This window comes from Sorex araneus, chromosome 1, assembly GCF_027595985.1.
Source record: "Sorex araneus isolate mSorAra2 chromosome 1, mSorAra2.pri, whole genome shotgun sequence".
Classification (NCBI taxonomy): Eukaryota; Metazoa; Chordata; class Mammalia; order Eulipotyphla; family Soricidae; genus Sorex; species Sorex araneus.
In genome coordinates, this window is record NC_073302.1 from 156660516 (window position 1) to 156684627 (window position 24112).

Consider the following 24112-nt stretch of genomic DNA (forward strand, 5'->3'; position numbering starts at 1 on the left):
TATGATGAATGTTTTTCTTTTTTTTTCTCTGTTTTATTATTATTTTTGATAATGTTAGGTTTCCAACCCAAAGCTTCACATGTGTGAGTCACATGTTCTACCATTGAGCCACATCCCCATCCCTTTTGCTTTTTCGTTTTTGCTGAAGACTTTGAGGATTGCTGTTATATAGGTCTCCTATCTTGTTTCTAAACATTACCACTAAGGTTATTTGAGGTGCCTCTTTTTTTTTAAGGTTGAAGTTAGTTCTTACTAATTGAATTAATATGTGTAAACTCAGACTTGATCTGATAAGTAACTGGGGCCATAGTTTTAAATGTTATTGTTTCTCTTAACTTCTTTAATTGCTTAAAATAAAGTTTTCTGCTTTTTTGGCCAAAGAATAACAGGGGGAAAAAATGGAAAACTCCTGTAAAAGGCATTGTGAAAATTACCTTAGAAATATTATTTTCTAATGTGGATATATAATATTTGATAATTTGTAGTTCATTTGGCAAATTAATTTTAGAGTTAGAAACTGTTTCTAAGAGATAATTTATCAAAATGAATGACATACCAGAGACAAAAAAAGAAGAATAGGTTTTCATTGGTATCCCAAGTGTTTTCTTAATTCTGGGTAATCTGGATTGCATGCAACTACTGTTTTCCCCTGTAAATATCGTGGTAAAAGTTTGACAAATACTGCATGCTGGTATGTTTCCTTAGCTTTTCTCACCTCTGTCTTCTCAAGGCCAACTCACATTGAATGTCTATATACTCTTGCCTCTAAGATGGTATTAATGCAAAAACAAAATAAAACAAAAATTTAAAGATCATAAGATTAGTACAAGTACTCTTCACATATTATTGTTACTCTTATGTCCTTTGAGAATAATGTTAAGTTATAAAAAAGTTCTTAATCTTATGCTTTATTATCTCCATAAATTATAATTTCTCCTGATAGAAATAACAAAGGAGATACATTTATAAAGAAATCTTATATAATACTGGATGGAATCTTGGTTTGTTCAATAAAGTTTATTTATGAATGAAAAATAATTTACTGCTATAGAAATCTAGCTGAATGGTACCCTGTAGCTAAGGTTTAGTATATTTTAGTTTTTCAGGTACTTTCAGATCCACTCCAAACACTGTTGAAATCTTTGATGGGAGGAAATCTTTAAATTTACAAATTATCAGCGTAGAGAAAATTGCTTCTCTCTTAAGAAGATTGCCAGGTTAGGATTTATACAGATATTTCATGTTTTATGAATTGTATTATATTTCTCTATTTTTCTTTTTAACAGGAATCTTTTAGTCCTGCTATACAGCTGCACCTTGTACATCAAGCTCCATGTAATGTTCCTCCTTACCTCTCAAAAAATGAATCAAATCTTGGGGACCTCTTACTGGGCTTTCTTAAATACTATGCTACAGAATTTGAGTAAGTGAAGCTTCATAATTTTTTCATTTATATGGAAATGAATGTAACAGATTTGGTCAGAAGCTATACTTTGAATTTCAGTACTATAAACTTGTTCAAAAATGTGTAACTTTAAAAGTGTGATATCTATTGATTATTGAAAATATATTTCACATTCCTAGCTAATAAAAATTTTAGATTAATATGCCAAAATTAACTTCAGTAGTGATAGTGTTTTATGTTTACCTACCTTTTTCCATATGAGGAGCTGAATGTTTGTCCTATGTAAGGTTCTATATAGTTTGGAAATTTTCTTTTCCTTTTTTTTTTTCTTTTTGGGTCACACCCCATGGTGCACAGGGATTACTGCTGGCTTTGTACTCAGGAATTACTCCTTGCGGTGCTCTGGGGACCATGTGGGATGCTGGGAATTGAACCTGGGTTGGCTGTGTGAAAGGCAAACGTCCTACATGCTATTGCTCCAGCCCTGGAAATTTTATTTTCTAAGAAGTTGAAACCTATAGTTGAAAACGAAAGTAAAACCAGCTTGGGCTAAAAATCTACTTAATGCTTGGTATTTGGATAAATAGTTGTGTTAATATGATATATAATCCAAGGTGCCTTCCCCCTTGCCCATGAAGGGATGGCATGTAAACATGAAAAATAAAGTGTATAAATGGGACTGGAGGGATCGGTGGCATTTTTGGCTATTCTTTCACCATCTAGTGCATTTTTAAAGGTCATTGTTGTTTCCTGCCGGATATTTTCAGAAATTTGACAGTAGAGAGTACAGTCAAAAATGTAGTTAATCTTGGTAATGAAATAGATGCTGTGCAAAAAATTCTAGAAGCACTTGGAATGTTTGTATTTTATCTCAATCTTGAGATACTCAATTTTAAAATTCTATTTACTTGGAGATAAAAAAATAAATGTCTTATGGGATGAACATTGCAGAAGTTTTACTTGATCATTGAAATATTACTATTTTTTTAACCTTGCTTTTATTCACAGTTTTGTCCTAGACCTTGCTAGTCAAATTCTTAAAATGAAGCCTAAGTTCTATCTAGAACTATACTGATAACCCCTACCCACCAAAGAAAGTTTTTAAAAAGGAAAGTAAACAAAGGATCAGACGACTTGGAGTTGAGAAAAATATATAGTCATAAAGTAGTCATTTTTTATTCCATCAAAACAAAAATAAATTTTAAGTTCTAAGTAGGCTCATGGATTATTGGAAATTCTAGGAACCTTATAAGGTATTATTTTATAATCCTCTTATTCTGTGGATAATCCAATCACCTTGCCATTACTGCTCATCTATCAGTTGAATTAAGTATACAGTCTTCCATTTTAGATGTATGCAGTTTTTTAAAAAGTAAAAGAGTCCTGAGTTTTTATCTCCTTCCTTGTTCTGAGTCTCTCCTTTTATTTAATCATCGCCAAGTACCTGCTTTATACTAAGCTATTTTTCTATGTACTGGGGATATAGCACTTAACAAAACAAAATTGTTTTCCTGAAGCTAACAGTGTTGTACTTGAGGTAAATCATAAGTACTGTATGATTTGTTAGATTGTGGTTATGTAGAGAAGAAACAAAAACATAAAACAGAAGAAAACCCTGGTTCTGGTGAGAAAAGGTGAATAAAGATTGTTAGAGAGGATGGGGCAAGTTATTTCTATCTGGATGAAGATAGAAATATAGAAGGAATATAGAAGGAAAAGAGAGCTTGCTTTTCTGTTAATACTAAACTAATGATCACAACAGCACATCAATTTTGTTTTTGTCCAACAAAATATGCAGTTTTCATGCTTTGTATCTAGATGCTCTAATTCTATACATGTCAAAACTAAGGTGAGGGTTTGCCAAACAAGTTCAAGGAACATCAAAGGGACCAGAATAACTAGAAGACAGTAGGAGGAAATGCTGGAGAGTTAAGGAGAGTCACATCATGTAGGGTCTTGTAGTTCATTTTGCTGATTTAGACTTTTTCTCTGAGAGATATGGGAACCACTGGAGAGGTGATTTTTTTTTTTCTTTTTGAGACACACCTGGCGATGCACAGGGGTTACTCCTGGCATCAGGAGTTACTCCTGGTGGTGCTCAGGGGACCATATGGGATGTTGGGATTTGAACCCGGGTCGGCCGCGTGCAAGGCAAACGCCCTACCCGCTGTGCTATCGCTCCAGTCCCGTGATTTTTTTTTAAATCTTTTATTAGTGAATCACCGTGAGGTGACAGACTTCAAACTTTCATGTTTGCATTTCAGTCATACAGTGATCGAATACCCATCCTTAGACAGGTGCCCATCAGTGATCCCAGTATCCTTCCTACCCCACCTCACCTCCCCCTACCCCACTCCGCTTCTGTGGCAAGGCATTCCTTTTTGCTCTCTCTCTCGTTTTGGGTTTGCAATAGAGGTATTGAGTGGCCATCATGTTCAGTCTATAGTCTACTTTGGGTTCGCATCTCCCATCCCAGATGGGTCCTCCAAACACCCTTTACTTGGTGTTCCTTTCTCTATCTGAGCTGCCTTTTCCACTAGCATATGAGGTCAGCTTTCAAGCCGTGGAGCAACCCTCCACTGGAGAGTTTTCAGTGAGATATATAATGTGATTTAGATTATGACAAGTTCATCTTGGTGGCTGGGTAAGAAAAGAGTTAAGGGAACCAATGATAGAATCAAGGAGAGATAAAGCAGTAATCTAAGAGAAATTATATGGCTTAGGTAAAGATGGTTTCTGAGGAAGTAGAGGAGAAGTGATTAGATTTCTTTGTATTTTGATTTTCAATAGGTTAGATACTGGTACAAGAAGAGTATAGGATGCTCTTTTATGTGATGGGGAAGGCAAGGGAAGATACTGAATTGAGAGTTGGGTATGCATACAAATATAGAGTTCAGGAGAATGATTGTGATTAAAACTGTATTTGGGGGTTCTTAGTAGGTGTGGGATATTTAAAATTACAAATTTCAAATATCCCTTTTGAGTATTTGAGTAAAATAAGGGAAATTAAATAATAAAGAGAAAAGCCTGAATGATTAAAAATGCTTGTATTCTGTAGTGTTGGGATTTATAGGAAATATAGAAAATACAGAAATGTATCAAGAGATTCAATAAAAAAGACATTGAAGTGTGTGTATTTTGTGAGGCAGTAGGCCTACTTTCTTTCCTTCTTTACTAGTGTCATTATTTTTTAAGGGAAAGGACTTTTGTTTTTCTTTTACTTTTCACTTGGACATTGTGGTTTGCATTATTGCTAATAGTTTCAGGCATATAGTATTCCTCCACCCACAACCAGTGTCAATGTCTCTCCAACGGTGGGTCGAGGTCTTCTCTCATCTCATCATAACATCTTGGCAGACTCAGGGGTGATTCTCAAAGGATGTAATCATTGGCCATATTCCCTTATTATGTTTCTTTTTATCCACATTTAAGAAGAGATCATTCTGTGTTTTTCCCTCTCTGACTTTACTCTACCTAATTCCCTCTAGCTCCCTTCATATGGTTGTAAATTGCATGATCTTTTCTTATAACCTGAGTAGTATTCCATTGTGTATATGTTTCTTCAGTTTCTCTATACACTTATCTTCTCCTGGGCACTTGAGTTCTTTCTAAATCTTGGTTACTGTGAATAGTGATTTAGTAAATATAGCAATGAAAATGTCTTCTTCAAATATTTTGGAGCTTTGGGGATAGATGCCAAAAACTTGAATTGCTGGGTTATATGGAAACTCAGTCCTTAATTTTTTGGGGGGAGATGGAGAGTGGTCTTTCAGTTCTGTGCTTATTTCACATAGTATAATCATCTCCAGGTCTATCCATTTTGTTCCAGAAGCTACTATTTCATTTTTTTTTAAATGGCAGAACTGTGTTCCTTGGAATATGTGTACAGTATTTTTATCCAGCCATCAGTGAGGTGATATTTTATTGTAATTTTATTTTACATTTTCCTAAGAATAAGTGATAGCATTTTTTTTTCCATGTGTAAGTCATCTGTATGTGTTTGGAGAAGTGTCTTTTGCCCAGTTTTAATTAGGTTTCTTGCTTTTTTTGGTTGAGTTGTGTGAGTTTATATATTTTGAGTCGCAACCCTTCGTTAACATCTTTTTTGAAGTAGAAATTGGAGCCTTGCACAGTGGTATTTACCCAGTTGGGCCTGCTGTTCAGTACAAGGCTGAGTACATGGTGTAGCATGGTGCTGTAATGCCGGAGATTAGCCAGACCTGCGATGCTGGGGTCTCGAGGGCCACACCAAGTGGGGTACAAGGTGCCACATGAATTGGGTTCAAATCTTGGTTGACAGCATATTCAAGGCATGTGTGTGTGTTAGCTCTCTGACCCCATATAAAAGCTTTTAAGTTTGGTGTCATCTCATTAGTTTATTCCATTGTTTTCTTTGCCATTGGGTCAATTGTATTTGTCATGTTGAGGTTCTAGAGTATATCATGTGTGTTTTCTTCTATATATTTTAAGGTTTTGAGTGTAATATCCAAGTCTAATCTATTTTGAGTTCATTTTTTTTAATTTGATTAAGTGGTTATCTTTTTACATATGGCTGTCTTATTTTCTTAGTATGTATTTTTTTTTTCTATTCCATTGGTCTGTGTGCCTGTTTTTATTTTTTTCTAACTTTTTTTTTTTCTTTTTGGGTCACACCTGGCGATGCTCAGGGGTTACTCCTGGCTCTGCACTCAGGAATCACTCCTGGCGGTGCTCAGGGTACCATATGGGATGCTGGGAATCGAACCCGGGTCAGCCGCGTGTAAGGCAAACACCCTACCCGCTGTGCTATCGCTCCAGCCTCAAGTGTGTGCCTATTTTTATCTACTATTTTTATACAAACAAAACCCAACTTTTAACTCTTTTGCTTAAAATAAAGTTTGAAGTCAAAAGAGTGGGATGTTTCCAATTTTCTTCTTTTCTCCCAGAATTGCTTTAGCTGTTTTGGGTCTTTTTTGTTTCCCTACAAATTTCAGAGCTGTTTTGTTTCCTTGGAAAACACCACTGGCATTCTTTTACATTTTTCAAATATAAGAGCACCCCAAACATGCTTATGAGGCTCTGGGAGGGCCACTTCTGGTGATAATCTGCCTGGCCTTTTGAGGGCCTGAAAGTACAGTGCTTAGACCCAGATTAGTGCGGTGGGCATGCCTAATGCTGCTCAGGATCTGCCAGGGCACTACCTGGCATTGCTTGGGGAAGCCATCTGGTATTAGCAGTTGAACTCAGGATTTTGCACGCATTGTGTGCTCTATTACTTGGGTTATGTCCATGGCCCAACCTTTGTTGGTTTGACAGGTATTGCATTCCATCTGTATACTACTTTGGAAAAGATGGCTATCTTAAAGTTTTCCTAATCCATGAATTAATGATGTCTTTTCACTTTTTTGTATCTTCTGTTTCTTTTAGAATTTTCAGTATATCAGTTTTTTAACCTACTTTTTTAGGTTTACTACTGGGTATTTTATCTTTTTTGCTGTTAGATGGGGGGGGCCTCAGCTTATACCTGGAGGTTCTCATGCTTGCTCCTGGTGGACCATATGTGGTGCCTGAAATGCAGTCAGCAGTTTACAGACAAGTGCTTTGAACTATTTCTCTTGCCCCTCCGGAACCCAGCCACAGCCATGCTCAAGGCCCCTCTCCACACGTTCAGACGAGCCTCATGCATGAAGGAACTGGTAGAGGAATAGGGGTGTGTGGGATCCACGGCTGAGATCTCCAAGCCTGCTTGGATAGGGACTGGGCCTCTTCCGCCCAGCTCCCCCATTTTCTAGTATCTGGGCGGTCACACCCAGAAACTGCCCCTGGTGCCATGTAATCCTATCAACGGCCAGAATCCAGAGACTATAAAACCAACCTCCCTTATAGCGTAGTTCTCCCTCTCGGAGAACCTGGCAAGCTACTGAGTTTCCTGCCTGCATGGGAGAGCCTGGCAAGCTCCCCGTGGCGTATTCATATGCCAAAAGCAGTAACAATGATGGTTCTCATTCCCCTGACTCTGAAAGAGTCCCAACAGTGTGACACTGTTAGGAAGGATGAGTAAAGCAAGGCTTCTAAAATCTCAGGGCTAGGACGATTGGAGACATTACTGAGACCACTCAAGAAAATTGATGATCAATGGGATGATGATGATGATGATAATGATGTGTATGTATATACATATATATACATACACACGCATTTGGAAGTAGAATTGCTTTTTTAATCTTCCCTTTATTTAACTCATTGTTTTCATAGAGAAATGCAATAAAATTTTGTTAGTTTTACATCCTCCTACTCTACTCATTTTTCTAGTGATGTTTTTGCTGGAATCTAGACTTTTTTAAAAAATATATTATGTTATCTGCAAATAGCAACACTTGTTTTCCAGTTTGGGTTCCTTTTATATCTCTTTCTTGCCTCATTGCTTGGGCTAAACTGGCAGAATTTTTTTTTTTTTTTTTTTTTTTTGCTTTTTGTGTCACACCCTGCGATGCACAGGGGTTACTCCTGGCTCTGCATTCAGGAGTTACCCCTGGCAGTGCTCAGGGGATTATATGGGATTCTGGGAATCGAACCCGGGTCAGCCATGTGCAAAGCAAACAGCCTACCTGCTGAGCTGTTGCTCCAGTCCGCTTGTTACAATTCTTTCTTTTTTTTTTTTTTTTGCTTTTTTGTGGGGGGGTTACACCCGGCAATGCACTGGGGTTACTCCTGGCTCATACACTCAGAAATTACTCCTGACGGTGCTTGGGGGACCATGTGGAATGCTGGGAATTGAACTTGGGTCGGCTGCATGCAGGGCAAACGACCTACCCCCTGTGCTATTGCTCCAGCCCCCCTTGTTACAATTCTTAAGGGAAAAGCTATTCATTTATATCATTTAGTTTGCTATGGTTTTGTTACATATTTATGTTGAGGTATATTTCTTCTGCTCTCAATTATTATTGTTATAAATAACTGTTGAATCTTGCTAATGATATAAATTTGACTTTTTTTTATTGATGTGGTGTATTACATTAGTTGATTTATGTATGTTCAAACAACCTTGCATCACTAGGATGAATCCCACATGGTCATGATGCATGATTCTTTCATTGTAGGATTTGATTGAGAAATTTTTTTTTTTTGTCTATATTTGTCAGAGCTACTGCTCTTTAGTTTTTCGTTTTGTTTTGTTTTGTTTTTGCGTCACATCTGGTGATGCACAGGGGTTACTCCTGGCTCTGCACTCGAGAATTACCCCTGGCGGTGCCCGGGGGACCATATGGGATGCTGGGAATCGAACTCGGGTTGGCTTCATGCAAGGCAAACGCCCTATCCAATGTGCTGTTGCTCCAGCCCCTCTACAGTTAAATTTTAATGCACTATCCTTTTCTGGTTTGAAAATGTATTGTGTGTATATGTGTGTGTGTGTGTGTGTGTGTGTGTGTAATCTAGTTGATTTCTGGTTTTACTTATAGCTAACAGATCTCAGCTTGCATATCTGTTACACCATTTCTATGGATAATTCACTTAAAATTTCATGATTTGTTTTTAAAATAGATTAATAAGTAGTTCATTTTAAAACAGACACACATAAGTATAGTAAAATGTTAGCAACCGTTGAATAGTTTGTTTTATGCTTTTTACTTTTTTTCTTTGGAAAATATTTTAATACAGAGATGAAATAAAAATGGTTATGAGAAATAACTGAAATGTAGTCTAAAATGGAAGAATCATTATGATAGAAGGAAAGCCATTAAAACATGACATCTTGCAATCCAAGGGGGATAATGTTTCTAGGATGGGAAAGTGATTATGTGTCACACAGATAAGAAATAAAAGCTGACCACTAAAGCATCGGTTCATTTGTAGGCCACTGAAGTCTTGCCAAGAGCAGTTTTGATGGAATACTGGGGATAAGGAATGTCATTGGCACATTCTTTATCTTTATTCTTTTTATCTTTTTTAAATCTTATTTTTCTCTTTCTCTTTATTCATCTTCTGAGAACATCAGAACAAGAATTAGATTATGTAGCCAGTTCTCAAGAGTAGTTTGCATACTTATTAAGACAAGGAAAAAACTTAAGTAGAAATTCAAGGATTAAGTAGGGTTGAGTTTCTGTCTCTGCTTTTAGGAAGGAGAAATAATCAATGTTGATGTTTTAATTTATGATAACAAAGGAAGATACATGAAGTTGTCGGACAGTATGTTTGAGTTGGGAGCTGTTGGAATCTAACCAGAAATGAAATTATGAACAGACAATTCATTAATAATAATGAGAAAAAACTAATACATAGATATAAACCTAATTTAGGTCATTTGTGTCATAGAAGTTTTGACAATTATCTTTCTGATGAGTTCATTTTTTTAATGAAGAATGGATATCAGCAGTAAATGGTTGTGAGAGAGGAAATTTGAGAAATAATGAGTTACGAATTATGTAGAAAAGTAAATGAGTAAATTATCTAAGTATATCTAAGATAGTGGGTGGGTAGTAGCATTTACTGTTCTTTTGTGCTAACTGATGCTGACATTAAGGTTGATGTTAAGTGATCATGATTGTATAGGTCTGCATTCTTGGATTTGTGTCTCCAGCCCTGTCTGACTGCATAGGAAAGGATTGGAATGAATTTAATTGAGTTTTGAAAATGTGGGCAAAGGAATGCTTGTTGGATGTGAATGTACCAGTTTATGATAGTTGTAAATATTGGCTTTCAGTTTAAAAAGGAAGGACAAAAGTAGAGAAAAGGATTTTGGGAAAGAATTGTGAAAATACTGAATAGAGTGGGTGCTCTGGCATTTGGAGAGAAAGGATTAAGACCCTGGGGGGATATCTTTGAGCAGAAGATGATCAGATCAAAACAAAGCAGAACTCTAGGAGTACGGTAAGATTTTCTCTCTGAAAAGTTTGGAATTCCAAGCAGAGTTTTCCATTTGTTTCCCAGCCCTTAATAATCGTAAGTGAAACTGAAAGTTGTGTATTTGTTTGCTTAATTGTATTAGTTGTAATGTATGTGCGACCATATGGTATCAGACTCATACGTTGATTTACTAGATTTTAATTTTAATTTTAATTTGCTGCTGAAGACTGTTTCCATTTTAATTGATTATATCAAAATACTGCCACGAAGAGTAGTTGGTAGAGTGTTAATGTCTAGATGCCATGCAAGTCTATTACCAATATTTAAGAAATGACGTACCTTGCTAATATAGTCAGTAATTTCAGTTAAAATTGCTGTGTAATTAGCAATATTAAAAATGCCATATTATCAAGTTTAGATTAAATTAAGTCCTGTTCTTTTGTTCTTTTCTGAACATCATTCCTCTGTAGACTGTCATAGTTGATGTAATGATAACACTTCTGACAAAATTACATAAAATACATGATAAGAGTTTTAGCTTAGTGGCTTCATGGTAAATTATGAAATATTTAAGGAGATATTTATATTACTGCATGAATTCTGCATTTTAGTTAAAATGAAAGTATAGAAGAAATAATTTTAATCATTGGAATTGTTCATTTAAAAATATTTACAAGTTTTCTTAAAAATGCAGTAGATTGAATTAGATAAAATGGTCATAATTCAAAATGATCTTTCCCCCCTCTATATGAATTACTTCAAATGATGTAATTTTTACTTACTATGATATAGTTTTTACTTACTGCCTTGTTTGAGTTGATTATAGATTAGAGCTTAATACCTGATTAGGGATGATAAAGTAAATATGGTATGTTACTATGACCTACTTTAAAATCCAATACTGACATACAGTATTAATTCAAAATTGGATTTTGTAAGAATACAGCGGTAAGGGAAATTCCTTTGATTTAAGGGAGTGAAAGTTGTAATTTAACAGTAGGATTTATTGTTTTAATATTCTAAACTCAAAAGGAAGTAATTCACCTACATTTCTTTACATAATATTTAAAAAAAATTTTATTAGTGAATCACTGTGAGGTACAGTTGCAAACTTATGAACTTTCATGTTTGCATTTGGTTTACATCCTTCCTTCAGTGCACATTCTCCTCCACCAATGTTCCCAGTATCCCACCCACTATCCCCACCCCAACCCCCACCACCCTACCCTGCCTCTGCGGCAGGGCAATCCCTTTTGTTCTCTCTCCTGTTGGATGTTGTAGTTTGCAATAGAGGTATTGAGTGGCCATCATATTCAGTCTATAGTCTACTTTTGGTACGCAACTTTCAACCTGAGTGGGTCCTCCCAACATTCTCTACTAAATGTTCCCTTCTCTGTCTCTGCTGCCTTTCAGTTTTAATTCAACTTCAGATTCACCTGCCCCAGTTGAATCTGACTATATTGAAGTTGTCTATATTGAAGTTGACTTATATTAGAAATAAGTAATCTAAGGGAAAAAGTTTGACTTGTGGTCTAAAGTAAACTAGCACAAGGTATAAATCTGTGTTCCTCATTTAGGTTATATGCTTTATCTTTACATCATTATCATTAAGAAAATTTGGGAACCACATTGGAGCATAGAGCATCTTCTTTTTTTTTCTGAGTCTATACTAATGAGCTATTGTATATGAAGGATCTAAAACATCTTACTATAACTAGTACTAAGTATTTCTGAAAATACTGTTTTGAGATCTACACTCTCAATGTTCACTTATAGTTTAAAATCATACATTTAGGAATATGCATATTTTTATATTTTATTAATTTATCATGCACACCCCCCCAGCCTTTGTGGGTGTAACTGCCAAGCTACTGAGAAACTAGGGATCTGGGTGGAGGAGGCCCAGTCCTGATCTGAGCAGGCTTGGAGATCTCAGCCACGGGTCCCACATACCTGGGTTCCTCTGTCGGTTCCTTCATGCATGAGGCTTATCTGAGTGTGTGGAGAGTGGCCTTGAGCATGGCTGTGGCTGGGTTCTGGAGGTTTTTGGCTGCTGGGGCTGTGTTTGGGGTGGGGAGGAAAACTCAACTTGCCTCCCCTCCAAGGGAGCCCCTGGTGAAGACAGCCTGGTGCCAGGCCAGGAGGCCCTGCGTTGCTCTCCTCCAGGAGCTTTGTTTTATAAAAGTCTCTGGATCTTGGCCATTGATGAGATTACATGGCACCAGGGGCAGTTTGTGGGTGTGACTGCCACTCTACTGGAAAATGGGGGATCTGGGTGGAGGAGGCCCAATTCCTATCAAGCCAGCTTGGAGACCTCAGGTACAGGTCCCGCATACCTGAATGGTATATGATTTAGAAATTGGTTCCTTGAAAAAAAAATTGCAATGATTATAATTGTAAAGAAATTTTATAAAACTTATTACAAGCTAAATTTATATTTAAAAATAACTATTAGTAAATTTAGTGAATTCTTCACATTTACTACATACTAAAGACTAGAGAATTTATCTTTAGGCATCTTGTTTTACTTGACTAAACTAGTACATCAGATATACAAGAGCTTTATAGGCAGGGTGAATTTGTTTCTGTATAGTATTTCTGCCCCCAAATATTTACTTGTTACTACTGGAAAAATCAGTTTCTCAGTGCATCTCCTACCCTTTGCAAACAGACAAATCTTGGGGCTGGAGTGACAGGTTAGAGCTTCAGCATCTCATAAGGGCTGAGCATACACAGTCAGGAGTAAGCCCCTGAGCACCTCTGGTTGTGCCATTGATTAGATTACATCAATGTGCCACCCGTCACTCCCCCCAAAAAAGAAAGTAAGAAATACATATGATGTGTGCTGAAAGTAGACTATAGACCGAACATGATGGCCACTTAATACCTGTATTGCAAACCACAACACCCAAAAGGAGTGAGAGCGCAAAAGGGGATGTGCTTGCCACAGAGGCGGAGGGGGCAGGAGGGAGGAATACTGGGAACATTGATGGTGGAGATTGGGCACTGGTGAAGGGATGGGTACTCAATCATTGTATGACCGAAACATAAGCAGAAAAGTTGGTAAAGCTGTATACTTCACGGTGATACATTAAAAAGTAAAGAAATGCATCTGAAGAGAAATTAACAATAATAAAAAACAACTTAAGACAATTATTTGTCTCTTGACAAATAATTCTTACCCAAGTGTTACTGAAAATAGCTCTTACAATTTTTGTGTAGTACTTTACTATTATTTCAGTTACTCAATAAGCATGTGTTGAACACCTTGAGGGGGTCACATTACATAGTATGTAAGCAAATTTTTAGGACGTAAGTGCTATGGAGTAGGGAGGAGAAATGGGGTTTGAAGTGTTGAGAGTTGACTTACATTTCAGTGTTCTATAAGAAAATCAGAGAGACCATATTGTTTTTACAATTATAAGTAGTAAAATAAATTATGTGAATAATTAACACAATGTTTTTCTCGTAGCTGGAATAGTCAAATGATTTCAGTTCGTGAAGCCAAAGCCATTCCCAGGCCTGATGGTATTGAATGGAGAAATAAATACATCTGTGTAGAAGGTAGTTTTCTATAATTCTCTGTATCGTAGTTATTATGTAATGAGGGGGTTACTTGAATAATTTCAGCCTATATTTCAATTTAGAAGTAAAACTATTCTGAAATGATATGTAAGTTTTATAAATTTTTAATATAATATTAGCTTTACTGGGAGGGGGTGGGACGGAGATTGAGAATCTGATTTTTCCAACAGTGACAAGTTCTATAGTTGCAAGAAATCATTCATGCTGAGTGAAATGAGATAGAGGGAGAGGAAAAAAACAGAATAATTGCACTCATCTTCGGGATATTTTAAAAAAAGAAAAACCTACATAGTGTGATTAGTACCCAAAGACAGTAGAAACAAGGGCCAGGAGGACTGATCCATAGTGGGAAGAGTGCCACAAAGGGGGAGCGGGAGTGCAATTAGGACAGAGAGGGGACCACTGTGGTAATGAGAGTTGGAAATGATCACTCACTCAGACAAAAACTGAGTGCTGAAAAGAAGTAAAATGATATGCATGATATCCTTTAAGTAACAATATTGTAAGCCACAGTGCCTAAAAGAAAAATTGAGAGAGAGAGAGAGAGAGAGAGGTAGAGAGTGAGAGAGGAGAAAGAGAGAGTGCTAATGTTAATAATTTTTTTGTGTGTTATTTAACATTGTAGAACCTTTTGATGGAACAAATACAGCCAGAGCTGTGCATGAAAAGCAGAAGTTTGACATGATCAAGGATCAGTTTTTAAAGGTAAACAATGTATCAGATTAACTGTAGAAATATTAGTGAACTAATTGGTTTTAAAGATGAAAAATTGGGGGGTGGGGTACTAGTACAGTGGGTAGGGCATTTGCCTTGCATGCAGCTGACCCAGTTTTGATTCCTGGCACCCCATATGGTCCCCCAAGCCCACCAGGAGTAGTTGCTGAGTGGAGAGCCAGGAGTAACCCCAGAGCACTGCCAGGTGTGCTCCCACCACAAAATAAATAAATGTGAAATAATTTACTAGGACAGAATACCCTGGTTCCTGTGTTGTAAAGCCATTAATGTGACAGAAGAAGGAATTTATTTATGTTTTTTTTTTTTTTTTTTTTTTTTTGCTTTTTGCGTCACAGCCAGCAATGCTCAGGGGTTACTCCTGGCTCTGCACTTAGGAATTGCTCCTGGTGGTGCTGGGGGACCATATGGGATGCTGGGAATTAAATGTGGGTCTGCCGCATGCAAGGCAAATGCCCTACCCACTGTGCTATCGCTCCAGTCCTGGAATTTATTATTTGATATTAAGATAAACCTTTCCCACAGAGAGTTCTTGCTCTGTTTTCATTAATATGGCATCTTACCCTAATTAATAAATATTTTCATACTGAATATATTAAGCATAAAACAGATGAATAAAGTCTAATGGATTCTTTCACCTCCTTAAAATACCAAATTTAGGGACCAGGATGATAGGTGGGTTGGGCGTTTGCCTTACGTGCAATTGACTGGGTTGACTGGGATTTGATCCCCGTCAATGGTCCCTAAAGTAAAGCACCGCCAGGAGTAATCCCTGAGTGCAGATCCAATAAATCCAAAATTTATTGTAGCCTTAGAAAAGCTGTTGTCTGTTCCATGATTCCCCCCCGCCCTGCAGCATTTGTTGCTAAACAACTCTAGAGCACAACTTTATCTTTGTTTATATTTTTAAAGGTTGAAAATAAGTTGTTTTTTTTTTTTTTTTTTGTGTGTGTGTGTGTGTGTGTGAACTGTAACATCCCTTATATCTTCTCTGGAATAAATTCTCTAGCATACGTTTATTCACTCGTGATTTTGCTAGTGGTAGTTTAATGTAAAGAATTTCTTGCTACAATGTAGAAATATATTTCTAGAAATATGTATTATGAGGTATGTAGGAGATAGTGCTTCATAGAAGGAAAAGATGGGAAAATGGCAAAGACCATTTTGAAGACAAATGTTTCTATTATCTAGCCATACAATTATATTTCATTTTAATGATAATTAAAAATGTAAGTGTAGGGCTAGAGAGGTAGTATAGTGGGTGGACAGGGCTTGTACATGGCTGACCTGGGTTTGATCCGTGACACCTTATACGGTTCCTTGAGCACAGAGACAGTAGGAAGCCCTGAGCACTGTTGTGTGTGGACCAACATTCGTTATCCTAGAAAAAAATAAGTGCATCATATTACAAGTTGTCCTTCAAATTCTGCCCTTTCAATTTACCAGCCAAAATAGAAAATTGAAATGAAAGGAAAACATTGAATAAATGAAACTATTATTCAAAAGAAAATAATTGTTTTCTGTTCAATTGAGAACTCAAAAATAGCATTGTTGTATTGTTACGAATATGTGAGCTTTTCTGAAAATTATTTAATCATAAAACCAATACTTGTAAGTCAGTTGAACATTGAAGAGAAAACAAACTACAGAGACCTATAACCATCAAATAGTGAGACTCATTTTTTAGCATGTGGACAAGAATGTTAGTTTGTTTTCCTTAATGTTTTCTAGAGGAATACATAAAATGATTTAATATATATCTTTTTTTTTTTTTTGCTTTTTTGGGTCACACCTGGTGATGCACAGGGGTTCCTCCTGGCTCTGCACTCAGGAATCACCCCTGGCGGTGCTCAGGGGACCATATGGGATGCTGGGAATCGAACCAGGGTCGGCCGTGTGCAAGGCAAACGTCCTACCCGCTGTGCTATTGCTCCAGCCCCTTTAATATATATCTTGTTCTTCTTTGTAAATGTTATTTTTAGTTGGAAAATCCAGTAATGATGCAAAATATCAAATAAACTTACCTTTCCATACTCTCTTAAATCCAAAGGTTTTGTTTTAATTATGTCTTGTTATTCTAGATAAAATTATTTAAAACTATGCATAAGCATTAATATTTTCATTTGTAACTTTTTGTATCCCCAGTGTGCTCATTTCTTTACTAATGGTTGCAATATATGTAAAGGATTTTTAGTAGTAAGTTTCTCTGGTGACAGAAATAAATACTTAAACTTTTTTTAAGAGTTAGGAGATAACAGAATAGTATCATCTGTAAAAAATATCACTATTAATATTCTAGTAATTCTGCTTTTGTTTGCATATATTATAGATTTTAAGAATGACTTTTTTTTCTCTCCCAGTCATGGCACAGATTGAAGAACAAAAGAGATTTGAACAGTATACTACCATTAAGAACTGCTATCCTGAAAAGATAATTGACCTCTCTTTTTAATAAATTCTTCTGAGAAATAAAGAACAAAAGTAACATCATAATACATTTTATTTACCTCCATCATGATTTCTTTTTGATTGTTCTTGCTTTCATGTTTTATTTTTTAAAGGACATACTATATAAAGATTGCATATTTTATTATGACATTTCCTAATAAAACCCTTTGATTTAAAGGTGTATTTTTGAAAAATTTGCATTGATGATTAGTAATATTATGGCATGAATTTTCAGAAGATCAGATAAAATATTTTTGGGAGAATTATCTGAACAATAAAAGGTTTTGATATAACTTCAATTAATTATTCCACATGCTAATACTGAGGGTTGTAGAATTTTGGAAAGGGTCTGATTCATACATTGTTAAAAGTATAATCTCTAATAGATAATGTGTCGCCTAAGTCTATTCTAGTAAAGTGAAGATTCAAGCCAGTTATCCAGTAACTTGAAGCAAAATGAGATTTTGTTTCAGTGAATTCACCCTGCAGAGGAATGAAATACTGGACAATTGCCTTAATCTTGATTCACTAGAATACACGAAGGCTTTGGCAGTCTCTGTATTAGCATTTCACTAGTGCTTCAGCTGAAGGACTCTTGAGATTGCTTTAAAATTTGTGTTGAAACAACAGTACATTTTGCACTGTAATAGAGTACGGACCATATTGTACAGCAGTTACTGAATTAAAAAATCAGTTTGGTGTAGACAGATGAAAAAGATTATGTCTCTATGTTTTTGATATTTTAGTGCCTTGTGCACCTGTTCTCTACTTTCAGATGTCCTGATTTTATTTTCCCTGTCACATGAAGCAGCAGAAACAGAAAGATCAAAGTTAAGATTATATCCTATTGATGCATCAAATTTTTTTCAGTGTACAATTTATAGGATTTAATCTAAACTGGAAGTTTTAGGCAGTAAGCCACTATAAAATGTTTTAGATGAGGCAGAACAAAATTATTACACATAAAAGCTTTATGTTTGTAAAGGTCTTTTTTTAGTATTTCTTTTCCACTTAAAGTAGTAGTGACTGCTCACAAGCTACAGTGTTTATTAAGGTTATTTTTTGATTTATGTAAATATTTGTAAATTGGTCAATGCTTGTAAATTTAAATGTTAAAAGTAACCTTGAAGACAGTTTAATTTTTTCAAAAGGACTGTGTACAAATTCTTTTAAACCTGCTGTAGCACAGTTTGTACCTCTAATGTATATGGTTCTTTTGCAGACCAATTCAAATGGCTAAGACTTTCGCTTTTCTTTGACTTGTAAAAGGTGCATATTTTCATTTTCTTCTTTAAGTTTTAATTTTTGTATGATGTTAAATGGAATAAAGTTTATATATGGAAATTGTTGGTGTATTTTTTTTTTCTTTTTTGGTTAAAGTCTCTACCTTTGAAGTCAGATTTAGGTCATAGTAATCATCTAGAACTGAACTATCCAATTATTGTGCTTGATTTATTTTGATTATATAGAGGATCTTAGGATCAGGCTCATTAATAAAGTTGTACACAGTCAAATAGTCTGAAGTTTAAGATTATATACTTATGATATCCAAATATTTCAGATAAGTAGGCTGTTTACATATGAGAGAATTTTGTAGACAAATTTTGATTTACAATATGAATTATATGTGGTGAATTCTGACTTTTTTCTATTTGTGTTGACTAGAACATCCTATACATTTACATGTATTGTTCAAAAAAGTATCAAAGAGTTAAAAATGTGTATTATAGTTCTAAATTTTAGATTGGACTAGGATATTTTGAACCATTTTGCAAAGGCAAATAAATTTTGTTCACTTTTGTGTTCCTAAGAATTGGGACACCTCAGAGGACTGGACAGCTTACCTTGCATGCACAATCATTGAGCTGATTCCTGGTACCATATGGCCTCCAAGAGCACCGATTAGGTATAACCCTGGTTGGTAATTTCTCTGCTGGGCCTGCCTCATCACAATTCCCAAACTTCAGTTTCGGGTCTGCACAGCTGGGATGGGACCTCAGACACAGCTGGGAAGGCCCTTCCCCAACATAGAATTTTTTTAAAAGGAAAGAATATAGAATACACTTCTGTAGTTGGATTAATATTTTAGATTCTTGCAGCTATGAGTTGTTTATCCTAGGATGGCAATCATTTAGAAAGGCCTTTTGTTAAGAGCATGGTAAATTGAGGAAAGACAGACACTCTTGTCTTCCATTCTCATACCCATTTGTTGATGTTTCTGTACTGTAGCTGAACCATATTCAGTTTTATACCCAAATACATATACAGCTGGTGAATTCTACCTTAGATTGATATTTAATAACAATAGATTTTGTTATAACCACAAGTAAACATTACTTTTAGCCATAAACTTATTTTAAGATTTTTTAAAAAATGGGGGCTGAAGCAATAGCACAGCAGGTGGGGCATTTGCCTTACATGTGGCTGACCCAGGTTCAATCCCCAGCATCCCATTTGGTCCCCCGAACACTGCCAGGAGTAATTCCTGAGTGCAGAGCCAGGAGTGATCCCTGAGCACCGTCAGGTGTGATGCAAAAACAACAACAACAAAACAAAAAGATTAAAAAAAATAATAGAGATAGCTTTTGTTGGGGTAGGGAGAGCCTGGGAGTCCTTTTGAGGAATTCTTGGCCTACTGACGATTGACTCAATGCTAGGGCCCAAGGATGCAATATTGCTTCAGCCCAGTGGTGCTGGGCCATCCCCAGTGTTCAGGGGGGTCTCCAGGACCCACGCTCAGAGATGCTGAGGGATCAGATGGTGCTAGGAAATCAAAAAAAGATTGGCCACATGAAGAGCAAGCACTTTAACCCCATGCTATTTCTCTGGCCCCATGTGGTAAAGATACCTTTAACCTCTTATACATACCCAGCCAGTTATGGTCCTATTCACTTCAGGGAAAATTCATTAAACATCTACTATGTGACACTAAACTCAGTTCTGAATTTAGAAGAGATAGGGAATGGTGAGACAAATGTTAAATTTACAGTCTTCTTGAGCAAAGAGAAAACCATTGGGAACCTAGAAGAGGGATGCTGAGCTGGACATAAACTGGGAGTTTTAGATCAACTGAGCTGGGCATAAACTGGGAGTTTTAGATCAAGAGGGTGGTAAATCAGGTAAATAAATGTGTGAAGAACTTTTCAGTCAGAAGGAACTTTGAGAATAAAAGCCTGACTGTGTGACTTGCTTCTGTGTCAGGAATTCCTGTCTCCTAAGGAGACCGGAGAACAGTAAGGTGTGGCCTGTTAGGCAGTTTATCTTCAAGAGCTTGGGCTTTAGTCCTGAGCAGTGGGGAGAGCTTTGAGGGTGACAAAAGGCAGAGGCATTAGAACTGAGTGGGCAGTGTGCGGAAAGTCTAAAAGGTTTTATTAGAAGCTTTATGGCAGAAAAATGTAGGCCTACAGAGGAAGGGGAAGGAGCGATAGCACAGTGGGTAGGAAGTTTGCCTTCAACGCGGCAGACCCCGTTTTGATTCCTCCATCCCTCTAGGAGAGGCCCATAAGCTACCGAAAGTATCCGGCCCGCTTAGCAGAGCCTGGCAAGCGACTCCTGGAGTATTTGATATGCCAAAAATAGTAACAACAAGTCTCACGGTGGAGATGTTACTGGTGCCCGCTTGAGCAAATCAATGAACAATGGGATGTCAGTGCTACAGTGCTATGAGGAAGAGTGTCCTGGACTTGCAAAAGCAAAGGAAACATTTAAAGGAGCTTTTGTAGTGGCACGCTTTGTTTCTTACTGAGTCACTTTATTTTTTATTTTTAAATTTTTTATTGAGTCACCATGTGGAAAGTTACAAAGTTTTCAGGTTTAAATCTTACTGAGTCACTTTAGTAGCTCTGAGTACTTCAACTAGATCCCCAACTAGACCCCCAAGCCCTCTGAGCCCCGTTCTCCTCCTTCCTAGGTTAAACAGCAGAGTTGTGAGGGTAGTAGGAGTGAGCCCGTTGGCCTGAACTTTCCGCTCTGCTCGGAAACTAGCTCCTGAAAACCTGCGGCCCCGCTCTGGAGAGAAGCCGAGTTGGGTGCCCCGGGGTGGGGATGGAGAGCGGCGATTTGGGGGCGCCCCCCGGAGCCACGCGCTCCCCAGTTGTCCAGCCGGGCCGGTGGGGACCCGCCTCGACGGGGCGGGTGGAGGGGACTTGGCAGACGCACGGGGTAGGGGAGAGGCCGGCCCGGGCCGGGCAGCGCGGTGGCGAAACTTTTCTGACGCCTTCTATTTAAAGTCGCGGGAACCCGAGCCGCGGGCCGCCGGGCAGGGCAGGGGCGCGCGGGGGCCGGGCCCGTCAGTCGGAGGGAGACCAGCAGGCGCGGCGCGGGCGGCTCCTCCCCAGCTCCGGCCCGGGACAGGCGCGATGGCGAGCAGCGACAGCAACCACGCCGTGGAGACCTTCCTCGGCTCCGAGGAGGACGAGGAGGCGCCCCCGGGCCTGGAGACCGAGGAGGAGTCGGAGGGCGAGGAGGACGAGTCGGTCGCGGAGTCCGAGGAGGAGCCGGACGCCAGGTAGCGGGGCCTGGGCTGGCGGGGCCGGGCAGCTGCTTCGCGCGTTTCCCTCCAGCCGAGCACTTTGGAGAAGCTGCTGTCCTGCTCCAGAAGCTGAAGTCGTGTGCGGGAGTGACAGGCCCGCCTGCAGCAGCAGTGTTTGTTCTCTCTGCCCCCCATCGGCCCCCCACGTCCGTCATCCCTTCTCCCTCCCTCGCCACCAGCCTGGCTCCTTGTGACTTGCTCTTGTTTATTCCTGGGGATTTACCTAAGGGCCAGTGTAACTGCGCAAATGCGCCGAAGCTTGTGTTTGGGCCAAGTCAAAAGAACCCTCTGGAAAATCCGAGCTGAGAAGTGGGTTAAGAGTTGGGGCGGACGGGGGAGGGGGGGTGTCAAAGAGATTGTGCAGTGGTTCGGTGCTCGCCTTGCATGTGGCTGACTCGGGTTCAATCCCCAGTATCACATATGATTCCGTACCCCAGCATCGCCAGGAGTGATTCCTGACGCAGAGCCAGGGGTAAGCCCTGAGCATTGCTGTTTCTGACCCCAAACTACAAACAAAATGTTGGGATCGAAGCTGAGAAGAAAGGTCTGGAACCATCAAATGAATGGCCGTCTCCTGCCTGCCTAGCGCAGGCTCATTTGCTGAGGAGACATCATTTTGGATCAAAGGTTTGTAAATTATTCAGAAAAAAAAATGATGTAGGGACTTAACAAACTCCTATTTTTAAATCCTCTTTCTTATAAATATCAATGACTCCGTGAGTGTGAATACAGTTAGGTAATACTGGATAAAATATACGGCTTTCCATTCCCTCCCTCCCTTCATGGGGGCTTTAAGTTGAAAATAGGAAGCATCATTCCTATCTGTGTGGATTTGTTTCTGCTTCCACTTGTTCTCTTTAAATATGTGTGTGAATATGATGTCCTTTCTATTAATAAAAGTGTTGCCCAACTAAAGCCAGCAGAGCTGATGTTGAAATACTCCACAGAGTCGCATGGACCAGGGGCGATGGCAGTCCAATATGAAGTCTGAAACAAGTGTCACTTAGTTATTGAGTAGAAATAAGCTCCCTCCTCAATTTGGGGGGGAAATGTGAGCCATTTGGGAGCCACATGGAGTCTGAAACTGTGTCAAATAAATGGGAAGAGCCAAGAGAATGGACCCTGGTTACTACAGGTCAGAGGAGAGTTTGTAGAATTTGCTTTGAGATGATGTGAACATGATTCAGGCCTTAGAGAAGGAAAAAGCAGCAGCAAAGAGATCCTGGGGTAATGAAACAGTCTTGGGCAACACTGAGAAGAAAAAAACTGTCACTCCTCGACTTCTGAACCTTTTCCTCTTAATGATATCTGGAATGCTCATATTCTTGCCCAACCAAATTTCACCCTCTGATCTATGTAATTCTAAGCACTACATGGGCATTGCGCTGCCCTTTAATAAAAGTCACGATATGATAAGATTTGGGTTAATAATAATAAGTGTCTGAAATTTGGGATGTGACTAAGTGGTAGAGCATATACTTCATGGATTCACTTCCTAAAAAAAAATGGTCTGCAGAAAATTTAATCTGTCTACAGCATCATTTTTTATTTTGTATTTGATATAACAAGAAGTCAGTAAACTATTGAACAGGATGTAGAAGAACAATCTGGGGTTATTGAAAAATTAGTCTAATGGCTCAATGAGAAGGTTGAATTTGGAGGGAGGAATATGTAGCGGGGAGGAGGTGTTTCTCGGGGAACTTGGAGTCCCAAATACCCAGTTTTCAAAGTGGTATTGTCAGAAGTCAAACTTCTTGGTTGTCTGTGAGTTTATAAACATGACCTAAAGTTCTTTAGAGTTCAGAGACTGAAAGTGAGAACTTGGGATATTCTCTAGTGGGTAGGAGGGAACAATGTCCCTACATTCTTCTAGACTCCCTTTGGGACTCTTTCACTGAAATGTTATAACCAGAAGAGAGTCTGTGTCCATACCAGTGTGTTGGATGTTTTCTAATTTTAAACCCTGCCAGCACCACTGTGAAGTGACTGCCCTATTCAATGAGGAAACTTCGGCTTTAACTAATTTACTGAGGGTGGAGAGCAGGTTAATGTAAAATCCAAGATATGAGCCTGGGCACTTTTACTTCAAATCCTCATTAGATTTTTGTCACTTCTCTGTTGAAGAGAAGCCCTTCTTGACACACAGCTAGCTGAAACTGTCTCCAGTGAGCCTCTAGCTAGGGGAAAGGAAAGATGTTTCATTGAATAATAGCAGGTTTCTCCCTTCTTGAATGAAAAAACTATGCATTGTTTTCAAGGTCAACCATTCTGAGAAGCTAAATTACAAATTGATTTTTGTTTTACTTTATTCAATTTGGTTTTTGGGTCACACGCTGATGCTCAGAGCTTATTCCTGGCTCTGTACTCAAGGATCTCTCCTGGCAGTGCTCAGGGAACTATATGCAGTGTCAGGGATGTGCGTGTGGGGGGTATCTGCATGCAATGTGCTAACCCCTGTACTACCTCTCTAGCCCTACAGATGGATTTTATAAAAAAATAAGAGTCAACTTAGAGGGAAAAAAATGGAGGTAGCCAAAGTAATATAATAGGATGCTGATTACTGCTATTTAGTGAAATGTTATGAAGTC

General features: G+C 38.2%; 2 protein-coding genes across 10 annotated transcripts in view; both read left to right on the forward strand.

Annotated features, from left to right (window-relative positions):
- Window positions 1-17174, forward strand: part of TENT2 (terminal nucleotidyltransferase 2) — a 58096-nt gene extending 40922 nt beyond the window's left edge. For all 8 annotated transcript variants that reach the window (XM_055142246.1, XM_055142235.1, XM_055142271.1 and 5 more), the window contains 4 exons: window positions 1287-1423; window positions 13701-13792; window positions 14439-14518; window positions 16906-17174. In XM_055142246.1, coding sequence (XP_054998221.1) covers window positions 1287-1423; window positions 13701-13792; window positions 14439-14518; window positions 16906-16980 — 384 coding nt within the window. In that variant the 3' untranslated portion in view covers window positions 16981-17174. The remainder of the gene's footprint in view (window positions 1-1286; window positions 1424-13700; window positions 13793-14438; window positions 14519-16905) is intronic.
- A 4137-nt stretch (window positions 17175-21311) lies between these two features.
- The window catches only part of CMYA5 (cardiomyopathy associated 5), a 113383-nt gene continuing 110582 nt past the window's right edge, over window positions 21312-24112 (forward strand). For both annotated transcript variants that reach the window (XR_008627920.1, XM_055123773.1), the window contains exon 1: window positions 21312-21500. Coding sequence is in view for 1 of the 2 variants with exons in the window: in XM_055123773.1 (XP_054979748.1) it covers window positions 21352-21500 (149 nt within the window). In the remaining variant the exon portion in view is untranslated. The remainder of the gene's footprint in view (window positions 21501-24112) is intronic.